Source organism: Neomonachus schauinslandi, chromosome 15 (genome assembly GCF_002201575.2).
Source record: "Neomonachus schauinslandi chromosome 15, ASM220157v2, whole genome shotgun sequence".
NCBI classification, from domain to species: Eukaryota; Metazoa; Chordata; class Mammalia; order Carnivora; family Phocidae; genus Neomonachus; species Neomonachus schauinslandi.
The window spans coordinates 14,619,041-14,643,045 of record NC_058417.1 but is presented as its reverse complement, the minus strand read 5'-3'; the positions used below and the strand labels follow the sequence as shown (position 1 = coordinate 14,643,045).

Genomic DNA, 24,005 nt, shown 5'->3' with positions numbered 1-24,005 from the left:
AAAAATGTCTGTTCATGTCTTCTGCCCATTTTTTAATTGGATTATTTGTCATTATCCGTTAATTTTTTAACTAAATCTGAAGAGATGATGGTCAATCAATGAATATTTGGAAAAGAATTTCTGACACAATTTATAAGGAATACATATGTTTAGGGAAATGAATAATGTAAGAGTTTATATAATTTATTAAATTAATAGCTTATATTAGCTATTTTAATTAAAACATGACATCAAAAAAATTAAAAATGACTTTTCAGCTGGTCAGCATAAAGATGCCAAAAGCTGGGGGCGCCTGGGTGGCTCAGATGGTTGAGTGTCTGCCTTCAGCTCAGGTCATGGTCCCGGAGTCCTGGGATCGAGTCCCACATCGGGCTCCTGGCTCAGCGGGGAGCCTGCTTCTCCCTCTGACCCTCTCCTCTCTCATGCTGTTTCTCTCTCGCTCGCTCTCTAATAAATGAATAAATAAAATCTTTAAAAAAAAATTTTAAAAAAAGATTTTATTTACTTGAGAGAGAGAACAAGCAGGAGGAGGGGGAGGGTCAGGGGGAGAGGGAGAAGTAGACTCCCCACTGAGTGGGGAGCCCCATGTGGGGCTCCATCCCAGGACCCCGAGATCATGACCCAAGCTGAAGTCAGACACTTAACCAACTGAGCCACTCAGGCGCACCCAGACATCTGTTTTTTATTTTTATTTTTATTTTTTTTAAAGACTTTATTTATTTGAGAGCGAGAATGAGAGACAGCACGAGAGAGAAGAGGGTCAGAGGGAGAAGCAGACTCCCCGCCGAGCAGGGAGCCTGATGTGGGACTCGATCCCAGGACTCCAGGATCATGACCTGAGCTGAAGGCAGTCGCTTACCAACTAAGCCACCCAGGCGCCCGGACATCTGTTTTTTATTTTTATTTTTATTTTTTTAAAGATTTTATTTATTTTTTGACAGAGAGCGAGAGAGGGAACAGAAGCAGAGGGAGAGGGAGAAGCAGGCTTCCCACGGAGCAGGGAGCCTGATGCAGGGCTTGATCCCAGGACCCCAGGACCATGACCTGAGCCGAAGGCAGACGCTTAACGACTGAGCCACCCAGGCTCCCCCCGGATATGTGTTTTTTAAATAAACATTAATTTTGTTTTAATTTTTGAATAGATAATATAGTTACATGTTTCAACAATCAAAACTGCAAAATTACGTATTTAGAGAAATCTTACTCCTACCCCGCCTCTTCTGCCATGTTTGTACCCACTGCTGACCTCTATAAGTAACCAGTTTTAGTGGTTTCTTTTTATCCTTCAGGTGTTTCTTTATGCAAATATATATTACCAAATAAAAATATTATTGCTCCAGTTTGCTTACACAAAAGGTAGGATATTATGTATACTATCTTACCTTTTTTTTGATCCTGCTTTTTTGGGTTTTTGTTTTTTTTTTTTAAGATTTTATTTATTTGAGAGAGAGCGAGAGAATGAGAGAGAGAACACGAGAGGGGGGAGGGTAGGAGGGAGAAGCAGACTCCCTGCTGAGCAGGGAGCCTGATGTGGGACTCTATCCTGGGACTCCAGGACCATGACCTGAGCCGAAGGCAGTCACTTAACCAACTGAGCCAACCAGGCGCCCCTTTGTTTTTAAGTAGGCTTCATGCTGGGTGTGGAGCCCAATGTGGGCCTTAAACTCCTGACCTTGAGACTGAGACCTGAGCTGAGATCAAGAGTCAGATGCTTAACCAACTGAGCCACGCATGCACCCCTTTTATGATTGTGCTTTAAAAAAAATTTTTAGCCGGGAGATATTTCCATATATACTTAGAGATCTTCTTTATTAAAAACAAACAAACAATTATAGAGTGTTCTATTGTGTGACTGTTCCATAATTAACTAGCCTTGTGTTGATGACCCTTGGGTTGTTTGCTGTAGCAATCAAAACAGTACTGTAGTGAATAACTTTATACATATGCAGGCATATGGGCAGAAGTGGTTTGATTGCTAGAAGTGAGATCGCTGCACCAGTGGTAGGTGGATATGGTTGGATTCCCCTCTGTAGCATGGTGACATTCTGCATTCCCACCAGAGTGCCTGAAAATACTGGTTTCTTCACAGCTGTGCTAACGGGAGTATGTTATTAATCTTTTGAATTTTTTTTTTTTAAAGATTTTATTTATTTATTTGACAGAGAGATAGAACACAAGTAGGCAGAGGGAGAGGGAGAAGCAGGCTCCCCGCAGAGCGGGGAGCCCAATGCGGGACTCCATCCCAGGACGCTGGGATCATGACCTGAGCCGAAGGCAGCCGCTTAACCGACTGAGCCACCCAGGCGCCCAATCTTTTGAATTTTTAACCAATCTCATAGATGAAAACTGGGATCTCAGTGTAGTGTTTAATTTGTATTCTGAGCAAGATGAACATCCTTTTAAATGTTTGAGAGCTTTTTATTCTCTGAACTGACTGTTGTATTCTCCATTTTTATTTTGAGTTGTCTTTTTCTTCTCCCTCTTTGAGAGTTCTTTGAAGAGTAGGGACATTAGTCCTTTGTCTCTGAGTTATGAGGGCTTTTTTACTTTGCTTATGGTGGCTTTTTGCTAGGTAGCAATTTTTTTGTTGTTGCTGTTTTTATGAAGTTGAATTTTCCAATCTTTTTTTTTTTAACGACTTTGGAGTTTTGAGCCATTGTTAGAAAGGTCTTCCTTACTCTAAAGTTATTAGGGCATTCATCCATGTTTTATTCTAGTACTTACACGATTTCATTTTTATATTTAAATCACCTATGTTGCTTCTGTCTTAAAATTGGTTTCCTGGTTTGTGGTGTTTGAGCTTCACTTTTCACATCATTTGGAATTTGTGAATTTTCTCTGCTCTCCTCAATTCACTGAAGATATCGTCTCTATGTGGGACATTTGTATATAGAGTGGCTATTCATTCTTATTGCTCTATATGATTTTTAGAAGTGGGAAGACTTGGTCATCGTTCTTCCTCCAGAAATGGAACCTTTTAGATTTTAATGTTTACCTACACAAAACATAGTAATTTGGTGCTTTAAATTGGAGAGGGAGAGCTGGAGCCTATTTAGGTAAAGTTCTAAAATCTTAAATGGAAACATTACATTTCTTTGCAGTAAACTTTTGTTAAAAGGGGCACATTGGTTATCTTCTCAGCTTTCAGGACAAAGCAGTGGTTAGCATCTCTATGAAATCTTTGGATGCAGTAGGGTTGAGGGAGAGATGATTGTGCTCAACTTTATCACCTTTGGCCAGATTTCTAATGTTTTTTTTATGTTGTATTTGATTGAGTGGTTGCTTTGGACGTTTTGTGTTTCAGGTGCAAAAGTATTTGAGACAAAGATGGAGTTGAAAGGGTTGAAAGGTAATTATCGCTTGGGGTCAGAACTATAGAACTAGGGGAAAAAACTCCTTTGTCTCGATACTCCATTCCACTCGCTCTTTCCTTTCTTCAGAGTCTGTTAAAGTGCAGAGGGATGAGAGACGGTTTTGCTGTTCCGGATTATTTGCTATTGAATTTAATTGTAACTAGATCAATAATACTTTGTTACTTGGGCCATCATGGAAATAGCTTTGTTACAGTGGCTATTACCTTAAGGTGTATTTCACAGAAATGGTTTCTAATTGCCTATTGTGATGGCAAGTAAACTGTTACTAGTGAAGAGAGAAGTAAGGTTAGATTTGTATCCTCCCAGTACTTAACCCAGAACCTGTGACATATCAGGTGAGTGGTAAAATTAATTGACTAAACCCAGCCGGGAAATAGGCAGAGGAATTCCAGAACGTGCACTGAAATTGTTTGGCACTAGTACCACATTAAATACGGATACTTACAGAATTTTCCAAATGTGAGAAATAAAACTTCAAGCACATTTCATGTTTCATATAATATTGGATGATTTTAAACTCCCATATCTACCACTATATATTTTTGTCATTATGTATATCATTGCTATGTACCTACACTATTTCTAACAATATTTTACTTAAATTTCTCATGAAAACTTAGTTATAATGTATTATTCATTATTGAAAGGTATTAGTTGGAATTTTTTTCAGCCTGATTCTGATCATTTTCTGCCAACGGGAATTTTTAATTATTGGATTGACTTTTATTGTAGTTGTTGTTAAGAAAGTACTTGCTAGTAGAAATTGAGTTTTTGTAACTCTGTATACTCCATGTCTGTTAGCTGATTTTTCTCAGCTGGTGGCTCACTTACCATTTTATATATATGTGTGTGTGTGTGTTTATATAGTTTTTAAAGATTTTATTTATTTGAGGGAGAGAGTGCACACAAGTGAGAGAGCACAAGCAGGGAGAGCAGCAGAAGGAGAGGGAGAAGCAGACTCCCCACTGAGCGGGAAACCGGTGTGGGACTCAATCTCAGGAGATCATGACCCAAGCCTAAGGCAGCTGCTTTTTTTTTTTTTTTAAGATTTTATTTATTTATTTGACAGAGAAAGATATAGCGAGAGAGAGGGAACACAAGCAGGGGGAGTGGGAGAGGGAGAAGCAGGCTTCCTGCTGAGCAGGGAGCCCGATGTGGGGCTCGATCCCAGGACCCCAGGATCGTGACCTGAGCCGAAGGCAGATGCTTAACAACTGAGCCACCCAGGAGCCACTATATATTAAAAAAAAAAAATTTTTTTTAAGATTTTATTTATTTATTTGTCAGAGAGAGTGAGAGTGAGACAGTGCAAGCACAAGCAGGGGGAGCTGCAGGCAGAGGGAGAAGCAGGCTCCCCGATGAGCAATGCGGGACTCCACCCCAGGACCCTGGGATCATGACCCAAGCTGAAGGCAGATGCTTAACCGATTGAGCCACCCAGGCGTCCCTATATTTTTACTTTTTTTAAAGTAATCTCTATACCCCAATGTGGGGATCGAGCTCACAACCCTGAGATATAGAGTGGCATGCTCCACTGACTGAGCCAGCCTCACTTAATCAGTGTGAATGCAAGTAACTTGAGGAGCTGGAGTCTGTTTTTTTTTTTTTTTTTTTTAAGAAGATTTATTTATGTATTTGAAAGAAAGAGCGCGATGTGAGGCAGGGGGAGGGGCAGAAGGAAAAGGGAAGCAGACTCCCCAGTGAGTGGGGAGCCTGATGCAGGGCTCCATCTCACCAACTTGAGATCATGACCCTAGCTGAAACCAAGAATCATACGCTCAACCGACTGAGCCACCCAGGCGTCCCTAGAGTCTGCTTTTAAATGTCCTATTTTCCCTGGTTCAGAGACAGTGATAGGACGCTAGCATAGAGCAAAAGAGTCTAAGAATTATGACCTTGATTCATCTTACTGAAATGGTTTCATTTGCAGGTGGCACAAAACAGAAGATTAGCCTTGGTTGACTCTCTGCATTACTGCTTTGGGGTACAATTTCAGTTTTAGAAAGATTATCATTTAGCCATAGACTAATTTCAGGTTTCATGGTCAGCAGCTTTGTTGCAGTACATTAAATTGAAAGGCAGTTGTTGCTGTTTAGAATGCACTAGGACTTCTGTCGTCCATTTGGTTTCAGTACTGTTTCTTGTCTCCTGCGCCAGCTTTGCAGGTATGGTCCAGGGCAGCAGTTAAGGATTGCTCTCATAAATGAATGGATCAGTAACTTTCCTGACTACTAGGTATTATGGTTATTAGTTATGTTCTATGTAACTAAAATTTTGTCTGCCAGAATTGGTTGCTTACAATGAAAAATTAACTAGATTGTGGTGAAGTCGATGGATATAGTTAGACAAACCTGGTTAAGACTAGGTTCTGCCTCCTCCTAGCTGTGTATGACTTTGGGCAAGTTACGTGACCTCTTTAACCCAGTTTTCTCATCTGTTAAATGAACATAATAATACTGTCTTTGTCATAGGCCTGAAGATTAAATGGAATAATGCACTTAACCTTGTACCTAGTGCATAGTAAGCACACAAAGATTGGTAGCTATTATTAATATATCTGTTATATGGTCTAATTGGTTTCTTGTTAAATATACTGTGCTTCATCGAGTCTGAGAATCCAATGATTGTAATAGACTGTACCATTATATTATGTACTGATAAGAAATTATAACACATAGATCACCTATTAGATTTTATCTGGGACCTGCAGTTTGGCTTTGGGATTAATCACCTGTGGATTTGATTCCTGACAAATCCCTTGCTGTCCACCCTTTACTCTCTCCCCTGGTTCTCAACCTCTCAGCAAGTTCAAATCAGCCATTCTGTTTAGCTCCCGGGGAATTGTTTTGTACCTGCCTCCTTACTAATCTACCTTAGTGTAAAAAATGTACATACTGTCAATTTTTTATTAAAAGAAATACGCTTTAGGGATGCCTGGCTGGCTCAGTTGATAGAGCATACAGCTCTTGATCTTGGGGTTCTGAATTTGAGCCCCATGGTGGGTCTAGAGCTTACTTTTAAAAAAAGAAAAAGAAGAAACAAATAAGCTTTGTTGTGCTAACATAACTGCTCTAGCTTCTTGTGTACCATAGTTCTATGTAGCTTCAGATTTAGTACCTGTGATGAACAGACATACAAGACATTTATTATACTTTTTACCAAAGGGAGTTACCATTGTACTACTTTTGTGTAAAACTTGTCATCCCCCTTGCCCCAACTTTTTTTTTTTTAATTCTTTTCTTTTTTTTTGGTAAATAAACAACACTTGGCTCTTAAGGAATAAACTCTCAACCCAAGTCCCTTGTTCTCACAAGAGAACTGTTATGGGGCAGGGATTTGGGCTTCAGTTCTTATCCCCACTACAAACAAGATTTTGCTTTAAATAGCAGTTAATTGCACTTGTCCCAAATCAAAATATTCCAGAATTTTTAAAGATTTTATTTATTTTATTTTAGAGAGCACGAGCAGGGGGAGAAGTGGAGAGAAAGAGGCAGACTCCCCTCCCAGGCACCCCTTGATGGTTACCTTTAAATGATGGCTTTTTAAACACAAACTAAAAGTCTGATTGATACTTTTTTTTTTTTTAAGATATTATTATTTTGTAGGGAGGGGCAGGGGAGATGGAGAGAAAATCTTAAGCAGTCTCCACACCCAGCGCTGAGCCTGATACAGACTCTATATCATGACCTGTGCTAAAACCAAGAGTCAGACGGTTAATGGACCACGCCACACAGGCACCCCTCCAAAATTTTTAAATAGAGTACTTTGTTCTCTGGGTACATGTTTTTCCCCCTTATTTCAACTGTTTGGAAGTATTTTATATTTGGGTAAGGTGTCTAGCTATGCAGTTTGCATTTCTCTGTATTTTTTTTCTTATCCTTATTGGAAATGGGGGTGAACAACTTATATACCAAACTGGTGTTTGAAAGAAGTGTGTATAAGGCATATGGTAAAAATGGAGTTGGGAGAGAAAAGATTTGATAGATTTTTAGCAACTGCAAATGAAGTGAGAGTGTGTGGGTGTGGGTGTGTATAGCATTATTTTTTAATTTTTTAAATTACCTAAATGTAGACTAGCAGACATTTAAACATGAGTAATTAGGATTTTCATATGTGTTCAGCCTGGAGTTTCTGAACAAAGACCAGCTGAGCCCCTCTTAGTACTCATAGATATTTCTCCAGCAGCCATTACCCTAGTTTAGTTAAGTAACCAACAGTATTTTGTGTAGTGTTGTTTGCTTTTTAATTAAAAATCCCCAACACCAAAGACAGAAAGAAATTACAATACATTCATTTTAACTCCTATATTAAAATGTCAAAAAATGTTCAACCTAGAACAGGTAAATAGGCAAGTTATGTTACTGAAAATTGTGGTAAAATACTCAACAAAATTTACATCTTAATCATTTTTAAGTGTGTAGTTTGGTGGCATCAAGTACATTCAAATTGTTGTACAACTATCACCACCATCCATCTCCAGAACTTTTTTTGTTTGTTTGTTTGTTTGTTTGAAGATTTTATTGATAAGTAATCTCTGCATCCAGTGTGGAGCCTGAGCTCACAAGCTGAGATCATGAGTTGTGTGTCCCACTGACACAGCCAGCCCGGCGTTACCTCAAACTCTCTCTGCCCGTTAAACCATAACTCCCCATTCCCTACTCCTGCCAGTCCCTAGTAACCATGTTCTATTTTCTGTCACTGTAATTTGATTACTCCAGGTACCTCATAAAGGTTAGTTATGTTTTTATAGAAATTAAATGTTAAGTGGTCAGCACGATCCTGTGACCATGTCCTGTTCAGCAAGAAGCAGGCATGATAATGAGGCCGTGACTTTAGATATGTTTGAGACCGTGGAACTGGAGTGGAGTGGGGTTTGTATATTTTTATGGCTCCGTCTTTAAATGTTTAAATCTTTTGAGTCTTCTGAATATATTTCATGAAGCAAGTAAGACTAGTTTTATTTTTTTCCAGTTACTTAGCCCCAATACTGTTTACTGAGCAACTCAGTTTTTCCCTACTGATTTAAGAAAAGGTTTACTTTAAAATTTCAATGTTGGGCGCCTGGGTGGCTCAGTCAGTTAAGCAGCTGTCTTCAGCTCAGGTCATGCTCCCAGGGTCCTGGGATCAAGTCCCACATTGGGCTCCACACTTAGTGTGGAATCTGCTTGAGATTTTCTCTCTCTCCCTCTGCCCCTCCTGCTCATGCGTGTCCTTGCTCATTCTTTGTCAAATAAATGAATCTTAAAAAAAATATACATATACCAACAGCATTTTTCATAGAGCTAGGGCAGATAATCCTAAAATTTGTATGGAATATTTACAAAAGACCCTGAATAGCTAGAGCAATCTTGAAAAAGAAAAACAAAACTGGAAGTATCACAATTCCAGACTTCAAGTTATATTACAGATCATAGAAGCCAAGGAAGTATGGTACTGGCACAAAAATAGACACACAGATCAATGGAACAGAATAGAAAATCCAGGAATAAACCCACAATTTATGTGATCAATTAATCTTTAACAAGGGAGGAAAGAATATACAATGGGAAAAAGACCGTCTCTTCAACAAATGGTGTGGGGGAAACTGGACAGCTCCGTGCAAAAGAATGAAACTGGACCACTTTCTTAACACCATACACAAAAATAAACTCAAAATTGATTAAAGACCTAAATGTAAGAGCTGAAACCATAAAAATCCTAGAAGAGAGCATAGGTAGTAATTTCTTTGACATTGGCCGTAGCAGCATCTTTCTAGATATGTTTCCTGAGGCAAGGGAAATAAAAGCAAAAATAAACTATTGGGACTACATCAAAATAAAAAGCTTATGCACAGCAGAGGAAACAGTCAACAAAACTAAAAGGCAACCTACAGAATGGGAGAAGATATTTACAAATGACATGTCTGATAAAGGCTTAGCATCCAAAATATATAAAGAACTAATACAATTCAATACCCCAAAAACAAATAACCCAGTTAAAAAATGGGCAGCAGATATGAACAGACATTTCTTCAAAGATATACAAATGGCCAACAGACACAATGAAAGATGCTCAACATCGCTCATCGTCAGGGAAATGCAATTCAAAACTACAGTGAGATATCACCTCACACCTCACACCTCACACCCGTCAGAATGGCTAAAACGAACAACACAAGAAACAACAAGTGTTGGTGAGGTTGCCCTGTTGGTGGGAATGCAAACTGGTGCAGCCACCGTGGAAAACAGTATGGAGTTTCCTCAGAAAGTTAAAAATAGAACAACCTTAGGATCCAGTAATAGCATTACTGGGTATTTACTCCAAAAATACAACAACTTGAATTCAAAAGAATACATGCAACCCATGTTTATTGCAGCATTATTTACAGTAGCCAAATTATGGAAGCAGTCCAAGTGTCCATTGATAGATAAATGCATAAAGAAGATATGTTACACATATACAATGTAGTATTATTCAGCCGTAAAAAGAGATTGAAATCTTGCCATTTGCAACAACACGGATGGAACTAGAGAGTATTGTGCTAAGTGAAATAAGTTAGAGAAAGACAAATACCATATGATTTCATTCATATGTGAAATTTAAGAAAGAAAACAAATGAACAAAGGAAAAAGAGAGAAGCCAAGAAACAGACCCTTAACTCTAGAGAACAAACTAATGGTGACCAGAAGGGAGGTGGGAGGTGGGATGTGTGAAATTGGGGATTAAAGATAATAAAATTAGGGTCTTAATTTTTCTCCCCATAGGAAGAACTAAAGAATAAGCAATTCTGTTTTAACCTTTTTAATTTTATGCTAAGTTTATTTTACTTTAATAGCACAGTTAATTCTCATTTTGCTGTATTAAGAGAAATATTGGCAGAAGGAAATGAAGGCAGTGTGTAACAGGCCCATTTGAGTGAGGGCCTTGGGAAACCCATCAGGAATAAGCCTAGTGATTGGAGAAGGCAGAGACAAGGTGGCAGGCAGGGAGCCTTTTCAGCAGGGCTCACCATTTTTGTTTGTAGGACTTTCTAGGAAATCTTTTTGAGCCGTACTTGTGTGCTGCAGGCACTCTTGGTGAGCAGCCTAGATTAGGTTTAGTGCCCCTCACAAAGGCAAAATCAAATGCCATAAACCTATTGTTTTTTTAAATTAGGTGTATTTTGCAACTTTAATATTCTTCAACTCATAAACATTTGTAGAAAGGGTGAGGGGCAAATAAATAGTCTCGTGGTATGGCACTTATTTTCTGCTTGAGAGACCTGTTCCTTTCCCCTCCTTCCTTTTAATCTTCCTGTTTCCTTGCCACCTGCTTCTGAACTCCATCCCGTCCCTCCCCGCTGTGACAGTGCGCTAGCACTTCATGGTACCTAAGGCTCTTTCAACTCTTATTTCCCACCAACTGTCAGTTGAGAAATAAGGTTGCTTTGTTTGGGAGGGAAAGGGTAGAATCCTTTCTGAATGTCTCCTTTTCCTTTGAAGCAGGAGCACTTCAGAGACAATTGAACTGCTTTTAGGTTTTTCTTACCACCCAGCTTTTTCTTCTGAGAGATCCTGCCGTGAACACGGTTCTGTTGATGACATCGATTTGTTGCTATGGAAATAGTGGTAATGTCACAGATTCAGCCCAGTGACTTTACTTCAGGTTCATGCAGGAGAAATGCGCAAGGCTTTAGGGGAGAACCTCATTAAAACTGAAAGCTATCAATTATAAGCAGGTGAAAGGTAAATGGAGCCAACCTTTTATATAATGAAAACAGAAGTGAACCCCTAGCTGATTGACTGCATGCAGTTGAATACCCCAGCATGAATTCTGACCCATGAGAGTCTTTGACAAAATAAAACATTTACACTTTCTCAGAGTATTTCTTCTACCTAAGTTTAAATCTTTTAACCTGCATTATTTGCACTAAAATTGTCTTTGTTTTGATCCTCAGGACATGGGCAGCAGCAGATAGTTTCTTCCTCAGGACATGGGCAGCAGCAGATAGTTCCTTCCTCAGTCTCAGCGGCCAACCCACCAGCCAACAAGCCCCAGCAGCAGAATGGGAGCTCAGCAATGGGTAAATGGCCACATGAGGACATGTGCTAATTATATGTATCAGGCTTCTGAATAATGTTTTGAAATGTAATCTGGGACTAAAGGGAATTTTCAAAATGCCGTTCATGACTGTTGCTTCTTGCAAAGGAGAAGTCCAGTTCTCATTGTAAAGTGTGTGATTGAACAAATGATTAAAGATAGTCTTTTAAAGATACTTAATATGCTTATTTTTATCAGGATGATATACTGTTCTCTGTTAATAATAGTTTATCTGGTACTTTCTCACATCTTAGGTTTTACACTCTTGACTTTGCGAATTTACATACCTTTTAAATTCTCGCCTTTTAACTATTTGGAATCCACTTGTCTTTCTCCAAGTTTCCCATTTCGGGTTCTCATCGGAATTTATCTTAACGTGAAGATGGTATCATTTATATTGGTCATAGGTTCTGCTTCCCAGTCTCATGGATGAGAAGTAGTTTTCCCTTTAACGCTCTCTGCAGTAGGTCCTGAGAGGCTATAATGAAACCATTTTGTTTACTTTCTGGCCTTCGCTTTAGGAATTACTATTGAAAATGATGATTTGGGTTGGATTTATTTTTAGAGGTTGGATTTATTTTTAGAGGTTGTTTTTTCTGTCACAGCTTCTTATACTCCATCTCTTCCCCTCCCCTCAACTATTAATTGCTAATTTTGAATGCTGAGATTTTAAGAAAGGCAAAGTTAAGATGTCACTAATATTGTTGTGAAACTTCCAGGACATGGGACTTTTTCCCCATTGGTCTTTGATATTTTTATCTACCTTGCAATATCTGTTAACGTACCTTCTATCTATCTCCCTTTATAAGTGGATCTATTGATTTTATTTTTTTAAAGATTTTATTTTTTTAAGAGAAAGAGTGAGAGAGAGAGAGCGAGATTGAGAGAGAACACAAGCAAGGGGGAGGGGCAGAGGGAGAAGCAGGGAGCCCGACTCAGGGCTCGATTCCAGGACCCCGGGATCATGACCTGAGCCGAAGGCAGACGCTTAATGACTGAGCCACCCAGGCGTCCCATAAGTGGATCTATTTATACACAACTCGCAAATTGTGTACTTTGAAGGAGGTCATGGAATAGATTTAGTATCTAAGATGGTAAATAATCTAATAGTCACTTCCTTAGGCTGAACTACAGATAGTATGTTATTCTTCTCCCTCCTCCCACAGATTTATTTTCCAAATTGTCTATCTTTGACTTATGTTAACATTTATTTTTGAAAATCAGTTAATGTTGTCTAAACACACATCAATTGGGTGGCGAAAGAAAAAAAGACTGGCTGTGTATTGAGGGGAAGCATGTGTGTGTGTGTTATATATAACTGTATCTTATAGAGAGTATTAGGTATGTATACACACATACATTCTTCAGAGTTCACATGCTTCCTTGCATAATCTTGAGGCAATTATTACTGTTGTGTGTATAGTTCTCTCTTGACTCCCCAGTTAGAATAGAAAATGTTAAGATCCAGGACAGTCTATGTATAGTTTTTACTAAGTGCTACAACTACCTGGAATAGTGTCTTACAGGATGTAGAAACTCAATAAAGAAATGCTGGGGACGCCTGGGTGGCTCAGTCAGTTCAGTGTCTGCCTTCGGCTCAGGTCATGATCCCAGGGTCCTGGGATCGAGCCTCATATCGGGCTCCTTGCTCAGCCCGGGAGCCTGCTTCTCCCTCTGCCTGCCGCTCCCCCTGCTTGTGCTGCTCACTCTCGCTCTCTCTCTCTCTGACAAATAAATAAAATCTTTAAAAAAGAAAAAGAAATGCTGAATATGGTAGATTTACATTTCCAGCCAAATTCCATCCTAAAGAAATGCTTTGGTAGAGAAGATATGAAGTAATTGGACGAAATTATATTTTCTCAATTTGGAGGTTGAAACTTTATAGAAACGGTGCATATAAAGGAGCTCATGTGTTTATAGGCTTTAGTTACCTGCTCTTTCCAAGCACATGGTAGCTGCTCAGGCTTGGATAAAAAAGCAGAAGGGATCCTGGTGCCCAGTCGCCTAGTTGTCTTGAATCAAAAAGTGATTCATGTCCTTTGCTCCCAACTAAACCCAGTCCCATAGACTTCATTATAGACTTTTTAGTCCTGTAGATCTATTGAACACGGTGAGTTTTCTGAGGATGTTTTGAGGTAAAATATTTGTGATAGGTATCCTTCACCTCATATGGTTCATTCAGTATGTCCCTTACCTCCTAGCCTTTCCTTTCTTTTTTTTAAGATTTTATTTATTTATTCAACAGAGAGAGACAAAGTAAGAGAGGGAACATAAGCAGGGGGAGTGGGAGAGGGAGAAGCAGGCTTCCCACAGAGCAGGGAGCCCGATGTGGCAGCTGAGCCACCCAGGCGCCCCTTGCTTTTTTTTCTTATGCATCTAGTGACTTGCTATCAGTTTTACAGTCAAGAAGGTTGGTTGATTTTCTCTGACCCATTATCTTGCCCACTGATACAAAGAACAGTTTAAGAAGGATGGGCCTCCGGGGTACCTGGGTGGCTCAGTTGGTTGGGCGTCTGCCTTCGGCTCAGGTCATGATCCCAGGATCCTGGGATCGAGGCCCACATTGGGCTCCCCACTCAGTGGGGAGTCTGCTTCTCCCTCTCCCTCTGCAGCTCCCCTTGCTCATGTGCTCTCTCTCTTTCTCTCTCACTCTCTCTCTCTGTCAAATAAATAAATAGAATCTTTGGGGGGGGGAGAAAAAAGAAGTATGGGCCTCTGAAAGAGCATTGTCTATACTCAGTATAATTATTATCTTGACTTCAGTCAGAGCTTCAGTTAGCAAATGTAGTAAACTTCTGTGTGCCCAGGCCTTCATTCTCAGTTGCTTTTCTAGCCTCCTGTTTTGGTCTCTGATCTCCATATCTCTTGATTACTAAAAAGGAAAAACTTTGCTTCTCATTTTGTTTGATTTCACCAGCAACACCTCTGTCATTGAGAGTTAGTACAAAATTTATATAAAATTTACATAGAATAATGATGGTCCTTCTTTGTGTTTGTTTTTAAAGGTTCCACTGCATCTAAGACTTATGGTGCCTCAAAGACACTTGGAAAAGCTGGAGGTACCAGCTTCGTGAACAGTTCTGGAGGAACACAGGTCAAAGTGGTACCCATTGCCAGCCTCACCCCTTACCAATCCAAGTGAGTTATTCCATAGAGTAAGTTCAGAATGTGCCTACGATATGAGGTTAGAGGTTATTACGGGCTCTAGAGTTATTTATGTGTGAACATCAGGGTTACCATACATAAAGTAAGTTTCATCTTTTTTTTTTTTTTTTTAAGATTTTATTTATTTATTTGACAGAGAGAGAGACACAGCGAGAGAGGGAACACAAGCAGGGGGAGCGGCAGGCAGAAGGAGAAGCAGACTTCCCACAGAGCAGGGAGCCCGATGCGGGGGTTCGATCCCAGGACCCTGAGATCATGACCTGAGCAGAAGGCAGACGCTTGACGACTGAGCCATCCAGGCGCCCCCATCTTTTTTTTTTCCTCCAGTGGGGGAGGAGGGTACAAATTGTGGCAAACTTCAACTCTCTTACCATAGAAGAATGGCAAGAAAAGCAATCTGTTATAGCCTATGGAGTTTCATTTGTTTTGAAAGAATTTGAATTGAAAAATATTTAATGCTTAAAGAATCCATTTATCGTCTTATGAGTAAAAATAAATATTTTTTGTAATTCAGAAGGTGTTTCATCTTCTCATGATATAAATAAGTGACTTTCAGTCTAAAAACTGTTACTATGATTTAGTAGACTAAGAGAATCTGTACTGTTTGTATAGCCACATTATTAATATACCCTGAACAGATATTTTCCATTAAAAGTTAATTGTAGCAGTTAAAAATTAGTGAGTTCTGGGGCACCTGGGTGGCTCAGTCGTTAAGTGTCTGCCTTCGGCTCAGGTCATGGTCTTGGGGTTCTGGGATCAAGCCCCGCATCGGGCTCCCTGCTTGGTGGGAAGCCTGCTTCTCCCTCTCTCACTTCCCTGCTTGTGTTCCTGCTCTCACCGTGTCTCTCTCTGTCAAATAAATAAAATCTTAAAAAAAAAAAAAAAAAATCAGTGAGTTCTCTTTCCAGAATTCTTTCAGATATGTTTTTATCTAATCTTCAATTTTTTGCAGTGCAGGGAAAATGAGTAAGGTAACTAATGTGCCCAACACTTGTGTTCAGTATGGGCCCCAGGACTGGGTATTGGATCTTGTACCTCCTTTTTTTTTTTTTTTTTTAAAGATTTTATTTATTTGACAGAGACACAGCGAGAGAGGAACACAAGCAGGGGGAGTGGGAGAGGGAGAAGCAGGCTTCCCGTGGAGCAGGGAGCCCGATGCGGGGCTCGATCCCAGGACCCTGGGATCATGACCTGAGCCGAAGGCAGACACTTAACGACTGAGCCACCCAGGCGCCCCTTGTACCTCCTTTTTTTTAAGTGGCCTCTGTCTGAGGTCATACTGCTTTAGCGTGTTTTCTTTTGGTGGCTTACCAATACCATGTCCCATAATTTTGTATTTATATATTCAAGGTGTGTCAGAATGGAGACAGAAGTTTGACACCAGTTTTATCAGTTCCCATAATTGAAAATAGTGGCAAAATATAATTGCTGGTATTACTGCATCGTCTAGCTTAGAACCTTTCATTAAGGGGATACCGTTGCCTTGGTGATGCTTTTTGGAGAAGGGAGAGAGTTTATAAATTTACTAATTTGACAGGAGAATGAGTTAGTGTTAAATCATCTTGTATGTTTTACTACTTGCTTATTCTACAAACTGTCAAACCTGTATGTCATCTTGGGGTTTTAATTAGCTGGACTAAAATACAGCTTACATTGAAAAATGGAATATGCATAAGAAAGGCTATAGGAAGATGAAGGGAACCTTTTAGATCTGTCCCAGGTAAGCCTCTGAGCACTAATATAATCTATTTGATTTTTAGGTGGACTATCTGTGCTCGAGTTACCAACAAAAGTCAGATCCGTACCTGGAGCAATTCCCGAGGGGAAGGGAAGCTTTTCTCCATAGAACTAGTTGATGAAAGTGTGAGTATTTGTCAAGTGGGCAGATAGGAGCAGTCTGAGAAACAGGCCTGTGTGATGAAAAACTGGAGTAGGCCAAAAATAAACATGATTGTTACTATTGTCTTTCCTTTTTTATAGTCTTTTGATGCTGTCTAGGAGCAAAGGGTTAAAGGTCTTTTTTTTTTTCCCAGAGGGGATTGTGTGGGGGGAGGGGGAGAGAGAATCTTAAGCAGGCTCCACACCCGGTTTGGAGCCTGACGTGGGGCTCAATCTCTCATCCCTGAGATCATGACCTGAGCCAAAATCAAGAGTCGGATGCTTAACCAACTGAGCTTGCCAGGTGCCCCAAAGGGTTAAAGGTCTTAAATAAAATCCTTTTATTTTATGTTATGTTATGTTATTTTTTAAAAAAATTTTCTTTTAAAGATTTTATTTATTTGACAGAGAGACACAGCGAGAGAGGGAACACAAGCAGGGGCAGAGGGACAGGGAGAAGCAGGCCTCCCGCTGAGCAGGGAGCCCGATGCGGGGCTCCATCCCAGGACCCTGGGATCATGACCTGAACCGAAGGCAGACGCTTAACAACTGAGCCACCCAGGCGCCCAAAAAAATTTTTTTTAATTTATTTATTCTTTTTAAGTAGGCTCCGTGCCCAAAGTGCACCTTGGACTCATGACCCTGAGATCAACAGTCACATACTCAGGGCGCCTGGCTGGCTCAGTAGGTAGAACATGTGACTCTGTTGACTCTCTCTCTTTTTTAAGATTTGTTTATTTGAGAGAAGGAACACATGAGTTGCAGGGGAGGTGCAGAGGGAAAGGGAGAGAATCTCAGTCTTCCCACTGAGTGCGGAGTCTGACTCAGGGCTTGGTGTCACAGCCCTGAGATCATGATCCTGAGATCATAACCTGAGTCGAAACCAAGAGTCAGACACTCAACTGACTAAGCCACCCAGGCACCCCTAGAGCATGGGACTCTTGATCTCGGGGTTGTGAGTTTGAGCTCTATGTTGGGTGTGGAAATTACTTAAACAAAATTTTTAACAACAACAACAAAAAAGAGTCGCATACTCTACCAACTGAGCCAACCGGCGCCCCTAAAATCCTTGATGTTAATGATTTTATTTCTGAGAGTCACACACTCTACCAACTAAGCCAGTCACGCGCCCCTGAAATCCTTGATTTTATTATTTTAAAAAAAAAATTTTTTTTTTTTTATATGACAGAGACACAGCAAGAGAGGGAACAGAAGCAGGGGGAGTGGAGGAGGGAGAAGCAGGCTTCCCGCGGAGCAGGGAGCCCGATGCGGGGCTCGATCCCAGGACCCTGGGATCATGACCCAAGCCGAAGGCAGACGCCCAACCATCTGAGCCACCCAGGCGCCCCTGAAATCCTTGATTTTAAATGAAAGCATTTGTAGCAGTAGAAATTAGTTTTCAAATGTTTGAGCATCCTCATGAGCAAGAGAAATCAGAGACACTCTGTCTGACCTGTTTGCAGGCTAAATTGAAGCCGTGAGAAGTGATGTCTGCTTATGAGCAAAGTGTTGTTTTTCACAGCAGAAAGCATGCACCAGCCGCCTTGAGAAGTGAACAGTTTTGTGGGAGATGGATTCTGCCTGTGTAGACTCTGCTTTACTTAAACAAAACCAAACCGTGATGAAGAGACAAAAAATCCACAATGTGGAATCTCGACAGTCTTGTTAGCCATTTCTCTGTTAGTTTTGTTTATAATTCCTGATATGTACTTGATACATTGTTTTCAAGCTGCTGCGTATTTCCTATTGGCTCAGACTTCTGAGAAGGCAGAAAAAAAATAGGTGGTTTGTTTTTGGAAGATGGACTGATACCCCAAATATATTGACTGTATGATGGCAGAATCAATATCAGAACCTAATTTTTTACCAGATTATCGGTCTAATCTGTCAGTTGGCTAAAATTTCAGCCCTTTCTTTAAGTTTCTTATCCATCTGAAGTTTGTTTTTGTTTTAAGTAATCTCTACACCCAACGTGGGGCTTGAACTTACAACCCTGAGATCAAGAGTCGCATGCGCCCCTAACTGAGCCAGCCAGGCTCCCCTGTCTATAGTATTTTGACTGATGGAAAAGTAAAAGTGAAAATCAAATCACAAGCAACTTGAAAACATGATGTATTACAACATTTTGGCAGTGACTCCCAAATATGATATAATTCCTTGCTTGGTAGGAGCGTGAGGGCAGCTGGTGAATCATTTGGCTCATCACACTTCCTTGTGGGCTTCATTTGTGTCACTCAGTGTTCAGAATTTATTTTTGTTGTCAGAATATTAAAATCATTAGGTTTCTTGTGGTTTTTTGTTTGCTTTTTTTTTTTTAGGTCTCTAACTTGAGGTTAATAAAGCACCACAGCAGGATCAGCTAGTTAAACCTAGGTTGTTCCATTGTGAATAACTTGAATATGTGACTATAAAATGTGTGTTTCTGGGGTGTCTGTAGCTCTCTCACACATTCCGTTTGTGCCTGTGTGACTGCCTTAAAGATCAGGGGTAAAATTTGATGAGCACAATTCTAACCTGCTCTTGCATGCTTCTGCAGGGTGAAATCAGAGCTACTGCTTTCAATGAGCAAGTGGACAAGTTCTTTCCCCTTATCGACTTGAACAAGGTAGGGTAGTGTTACGTTGAGAACTGAAACCATTGAGTGGTACCGGGAGGAGGGAGGGATCTCTCGTCCATTGGAGAACTGCGTGGTGGTAAGGAGTTGTTTGTTGAATCTGATAGACTACCCACCTTCCATGGCTTGCCTCTTTTGCAGGTCTATTATATCTCTAAAGGCATCCTGAAGATTGCTAACAAACAGTTCACAGCTGTTAAAAATGACTATGAGATGACCTTCAACAATGAGACTTCTGTCATGCCCTGTGAACATGGTCATCATTTACCTACAGTTCAGTTTGATTTCACAGGGATTAGTGACCTGGAGAACAAGCCTAAAGACTCACTTATAGGTAAGTCTGTGTATGAGAGCAAAGAGAGTTGTGATTACTGGTTTTGTTTGCAACATGTAAGGGACTGAAGTGCTTGCCATTCAGCCTTTGATCATGCTGTAATGGGTGCCTTGACCATTTTTGCTAACACATTGTGCCTGTATTTTAGACATAATTGGGATCTGCAAGAGCTACGAAGATGCCACCAAAATCACAGTGAAATCTAACAACAGAGAAGTTTCTAAGCGAAATATCTATTTGATGGACATGTCAGGGAAAGTGGTCACCGCTACTCTGTGGGGGGAGGATGTAAGTATTTGCTTGAGCAGTCAGAGCATGTGCAGAAGGCAGAGACGTAGAGAGCCGGGCGGCTGTCTTGAGAGTTGTGGGGCTTTGGCCGTGTAGGCCCTTCCTAAAGAAGGATTGAGCTGGCCAGGGAATATCCGAAATCCTTTATTTGATTTACTTTTGTGAAATATGCTGTGATCTTAGTTTTACACAGTGAAATGATCTTTCCTCTAACTCTAGATTAGTTTTGCTTTATCTTGGAACAGATTCCTGGGTGTGAGGTTATCTTGGATAGATTCCATGTACCATTTATTGCATTTACTCTGCTACTGACTGTTTTCCTTGTTTTCTATAAAAATGTTCTGTGTCCTTCCTGCTAGTGACCCCTGTTCACTATATTTGTTTGGTGTTTTTGTTATTACTCAGGCTGATAGATTTGATGGTTCTAGACAACCCGTGATGGCTATCAAAGGAGCCAGAGTTTCTGATTTTGGTGGACGGAGCCTCTCTGTACTGTCTTCAAGCACGGTCATTGTGAATCCTGACATCCCAGAGGCCTATAAGCTTCGTGGATGGTAGGTTTTATGGGACCAAACAAAGGGTTTATTTGAGCCCGGCCTTTGAGTGAGAAGAGCTGGCTCTTTTGGCTCTCACGATCAGTATGTGAGCTGTCTGCCGAGCAGAGGGCTTTGTTACTGAATCGAGCAGTTCCTATATTTCTTGGAAGCATTATGCCTTCTGAGAGGATGGCTTTAAAGCCCTTAAACTGACAAACCTGTAATCCCATGACAAACCCAAATATTGCAGAGGAGGCCGGCAGAATGGAAGTGCTGTGCTGCAGCCGACCTCGATCCTGCCAAAGTAAGGGGCTGCCAGGCTCTCACAGCTGTGTGCAGGACTGTGGGGGGCAGTTTTTTCCCCTAGGTTTAAAGCTGCAGGCTCCCAGGGGGTGGGGGAAGAATGTGCTTCCTTGTTTTGTCCACTTGGTGCTGAATGCATCTTCTGGTGTGTGTTCACTGGACTCTGATAAAGTGCAGTGGGAACAATGGGCTTTTGTTGGCATTGTATTGTTATTTCCCAAGTACTCAGGGGCTGAGGAGAGCCTATTAAAATCTCACTATATCTAGCTTTGTAGGGTGTTAAAACTCTGCCTTTAAGGAGCACTTCAAACTGAAACACGGTATGCAAAAATTGATGTGGTCAGGGAAAACACTTTAACTAGCTTGAGCTTTAATAATTTGTATAGCTGTAGTCCCAGGGGAGTTGTGTTGGGTTCCACTTCTGGCCTAGGGTTTTAGTACTTAAAGAATTAGTTCCTGTGACAGACTTCTCACTTTTATTCTGAGTGTAATGTGAGCCACTAGAAGCACTAGTATTTGAATGATTTCATGAAACAGCTACTCGAGTGTTCATGTCACTTAAGCCGGCCTTCTGAGTATCCACACGCATCTATATGTAACTATCCTGGTAGCTGGCATGGCATTAGAAGGCAGGGCCTAGCTGTAGTCTGACCAGAAATAACCACAGCTTTGGTTTGTCCTTACTGCTTGATTTTCTTTCGGGCTCTAGAGCTCGACCCCAGGTTAATTGCATGCCCACATTAAGGTCTTCATATTTTACTTGTCAATAACAGTGATCCTGGTCAACATAAAAAGACATAGCTGTCTCCAGAATAAAATAACTGGCATTGATCAAAGAGAAGTTCAGTGCACACACCCCACCTAGGCAAGGATTGGGCATGTTAGATCTTGGTTATAACAATGTGGGATTTTTTATTGTGAGAAGGGCTGCCTCTGTCCTTGCTCTGTTGATTCCTGATGAGCTATCTTTGGTGGCAAATGTCTTCTTGGAGTTTTTGAAACCGTAAACTGGTGTAGCTAGTAGTGGTGAAACAGATTTATGGACCTTGCTGTGCTTCTGTGACGGATTTAGCCGCTTACCTGACAGAATGTGAAGGCAATTGTCTGCGGCTTAAGGCAGCATCCATTCTGTTAGATGGTCTCTTTTTAAAAAGCCTGTTCTGTATGTGTTTAGCTTTTAGTTATCCTCCTTTTAGATGACATTGGCATGTTTTTAATCTCAGACTGACTCTTCCCTGCCACAACTATGTTTCTGAGCCACTTTCCTTCATATCAGCTGATATGTGATCAAGAAGTATAATCAGTTTTGGGGCGCCTGGGTGGCTCAGTCATTAAGCGTCTGCCTTCGGCTCAGGTCATGATCCCAGGGTCCTGGGATCGAGCCCCGCATCAGGCTCCCTGCTCTGCGGGGGGCCTGCTTCTCCCTCTCCCACTCCCCCTGCTTGTGCTCTCTCTCTCACTGTGTCTCTCTCTGTCAAATAAATAAATAAAAATCTTAAAAAAAAAAATTTTTTTTTTAAGTATCATCAGTTTTAATAATACTGTAGCCCAAATTAATGTTAATTTTGATATTGGCATAGGTAAAATCTCACTAAGAAGATATTATCTATTTATCTTCTGTTAAATTACTATGGATTATATAATCCTTTAAACTCTATTATCAGGCTTACCAGATCTTTTTTTGTTTTTTAAGATTTTATTTATTTGAGACAGAGCACAAGCTGGGGGAGGGGCAGAGGGAGAGGGATAAGCAGACTCCCCACTGAGCGTGGAGCCCGAGGCGGGGCTCAATCCTGGGACCCTGGGATTGTGATCTGAGCTGAAGTCAGATGCTTAGAAGTCAGACACTTAACCAACTGAGCCACCCAGGTGCCCCAGGCTTATAAGATCTTTTACCATGGGAACGTTTTTTGCCACCATGTTATAATATGGGGACTGCCACTTTCTATGCTGATATATTTCAGTAATGATAAAGATGCAGCTATTGACTGAGAATGAGCATCAGTAGCCTAAAGAACTATGTACCAGATGCTAATTTAAGAAAAGGTTGTTGTATTTTGGCACTGTCTTTCTTGACCACTGGGGGGCATCAAAGCAATTTAGATGAAAAGAGGTCATTCCCTTGCTGCAGCTGGCTTAAGATACAAGGAGGATACTAATTTCAGCCCACGTGACCATGACCTATGAAAGTTGGATGAGTAGGGGGTTGGGGGTGTGGATGGCCTGTATCTGGCATTTAGACACAAGTAATATATTCAATAAATATATATAAAGTACCTGTCGTTCTTTGTTTATTTTTCAGGTTTGACTCAGAAGGACAAGCCTTAGATGGTGTTTCCATCTCTGATCTAAAGAGTGGAGGAACAGGAGGGAGCAACACCAACTGGAAAACTTTATATGAGGTTAAATCAGAGAACCTGGGCCATGGTGACAAGGTATCCCACGTTCCTAACTTTCTTCACAAAAGCACATAAAGTATGCAAAAGAATGAGTTTTCAAACCTGATTTCTGGTACTAGCTGTCAGACATTCATTCAGAGCTATGATTCTTAACCAGTGCTCTGACCAGAGGATTACGTGACGGTGGAGAATCACTGCCAGGGTGAGGGAGCCATGCCTCCGTGTATCTCTCACATATCTTTTTTTTTTTTTAAGATTTTTTATTTATTTATTTGACAGAGAGAGAGACAGCGAGAGCAGGAGCACAAGCAGGGGGAGTGGGAGGGGGAGAAGCAGGCTTCCCGCCGAGCAGGGAACCCGATGTGGGACTCGATCCCAGGACTCTGGGATCATGACCTGAGCCGAAGGCAGACGCTTAACCATCTGAGCCACCCAGGCGCCCCATCTCTCACGTATCTTGAGGCAAAAAAAATGTTATGAACTCTGACTTAGAGAGTTGTTTAATTCTTAGAGGGATCTTAATGAAGAGGTAATGACTTCGGGTCCATATTTATTTTTGCTGATTGTTCCTGCAAATCGAAATGCCCACATACCAAGAAGATGCGTTTTGAGGTTAGAGCCAACACTGAGCATTAACGAGGCTCCGTGTCAGACATCAGGCAGTTCACGTGGGCCTCCACTGGCTGCACGATACTAACCTCTCATGGGCCAAGCGTTTGCCACTATTTTCCGACAGGAACTGGCTCTCGTATTTGACTTTAGTTGCAGCTTCCTTTCAATGTTTGTATATAATGACACTCTTCCCGTCTTTTTTTTTTTTTTTTAAGATTTTATTTATTTATTTGACAGAGAGACACAGCGAGAGAGGGAACACAAGCAGGGGGAGTGGGAGAGGGAGAAGCAGGCTTCCCGCGGAGCAGGGAGCCCGATGCGGGGCTCGATCCCAGGACCCTGGGACCATGACCTGAGCCAAAGGCAGACGCTTAACGACTGAGCCACCCAGGCACCCCTTCCCGTCTTGATCTAAACCTGTATTCTGCCAGCAGTTCAACATTT

At 41.0% G+C, this 24,005-nt stretch overlaps 1 protein-coding gene across 2 annotated transcripts in view; it reads left to right on the top strand.

Annotated features, from left to right (window-relative positions):
* RPA1 (replication protein A1) overlaps window positions 1–24,005 on the top strand; it is a 72,799-nt gene that overhangs the window by 37,741 nt on the left and 11,053 nt on the right. Inside the window, exons 6-13 of one of the 2 annotated variants that reach the window (XM_044921373.1) lie at window positions 11,290–11,415; window positions 14,438–14,570; window positions 16,358–16,460; window positions 19,012–19,080; window positions 19,231–19,423; window positions 19,572–19,711; window positions 20,117–20,265; window positions 22,853–22,985. In XM_044921373.1, the coding sequence (XP_044777308.1) occupies window positions 11,290–11,415; window positions 14,438–14,570; window positions 16,358–16,460; window positions 19,012–19,080; window positions 19,231–19,423; window positions 19,572–19,711; window positions 20,117–20,265; window positions 22,853–22,985 (1,046 nt within the window). The remainder of the gene's footprint in view (window positions 1–11,289; window positions 11,416–14,437; window positions 14,571–16,357; window positions 16,461–19,011; window positions 19,081–19,230; window positions 19,424–19,571; window positions 19,712–20,116; window positions 20,266–22,852; window positions 22,986–24,005) is intronic. The other variant, XM_044921374.1, reaches the window with a different exon arrangement.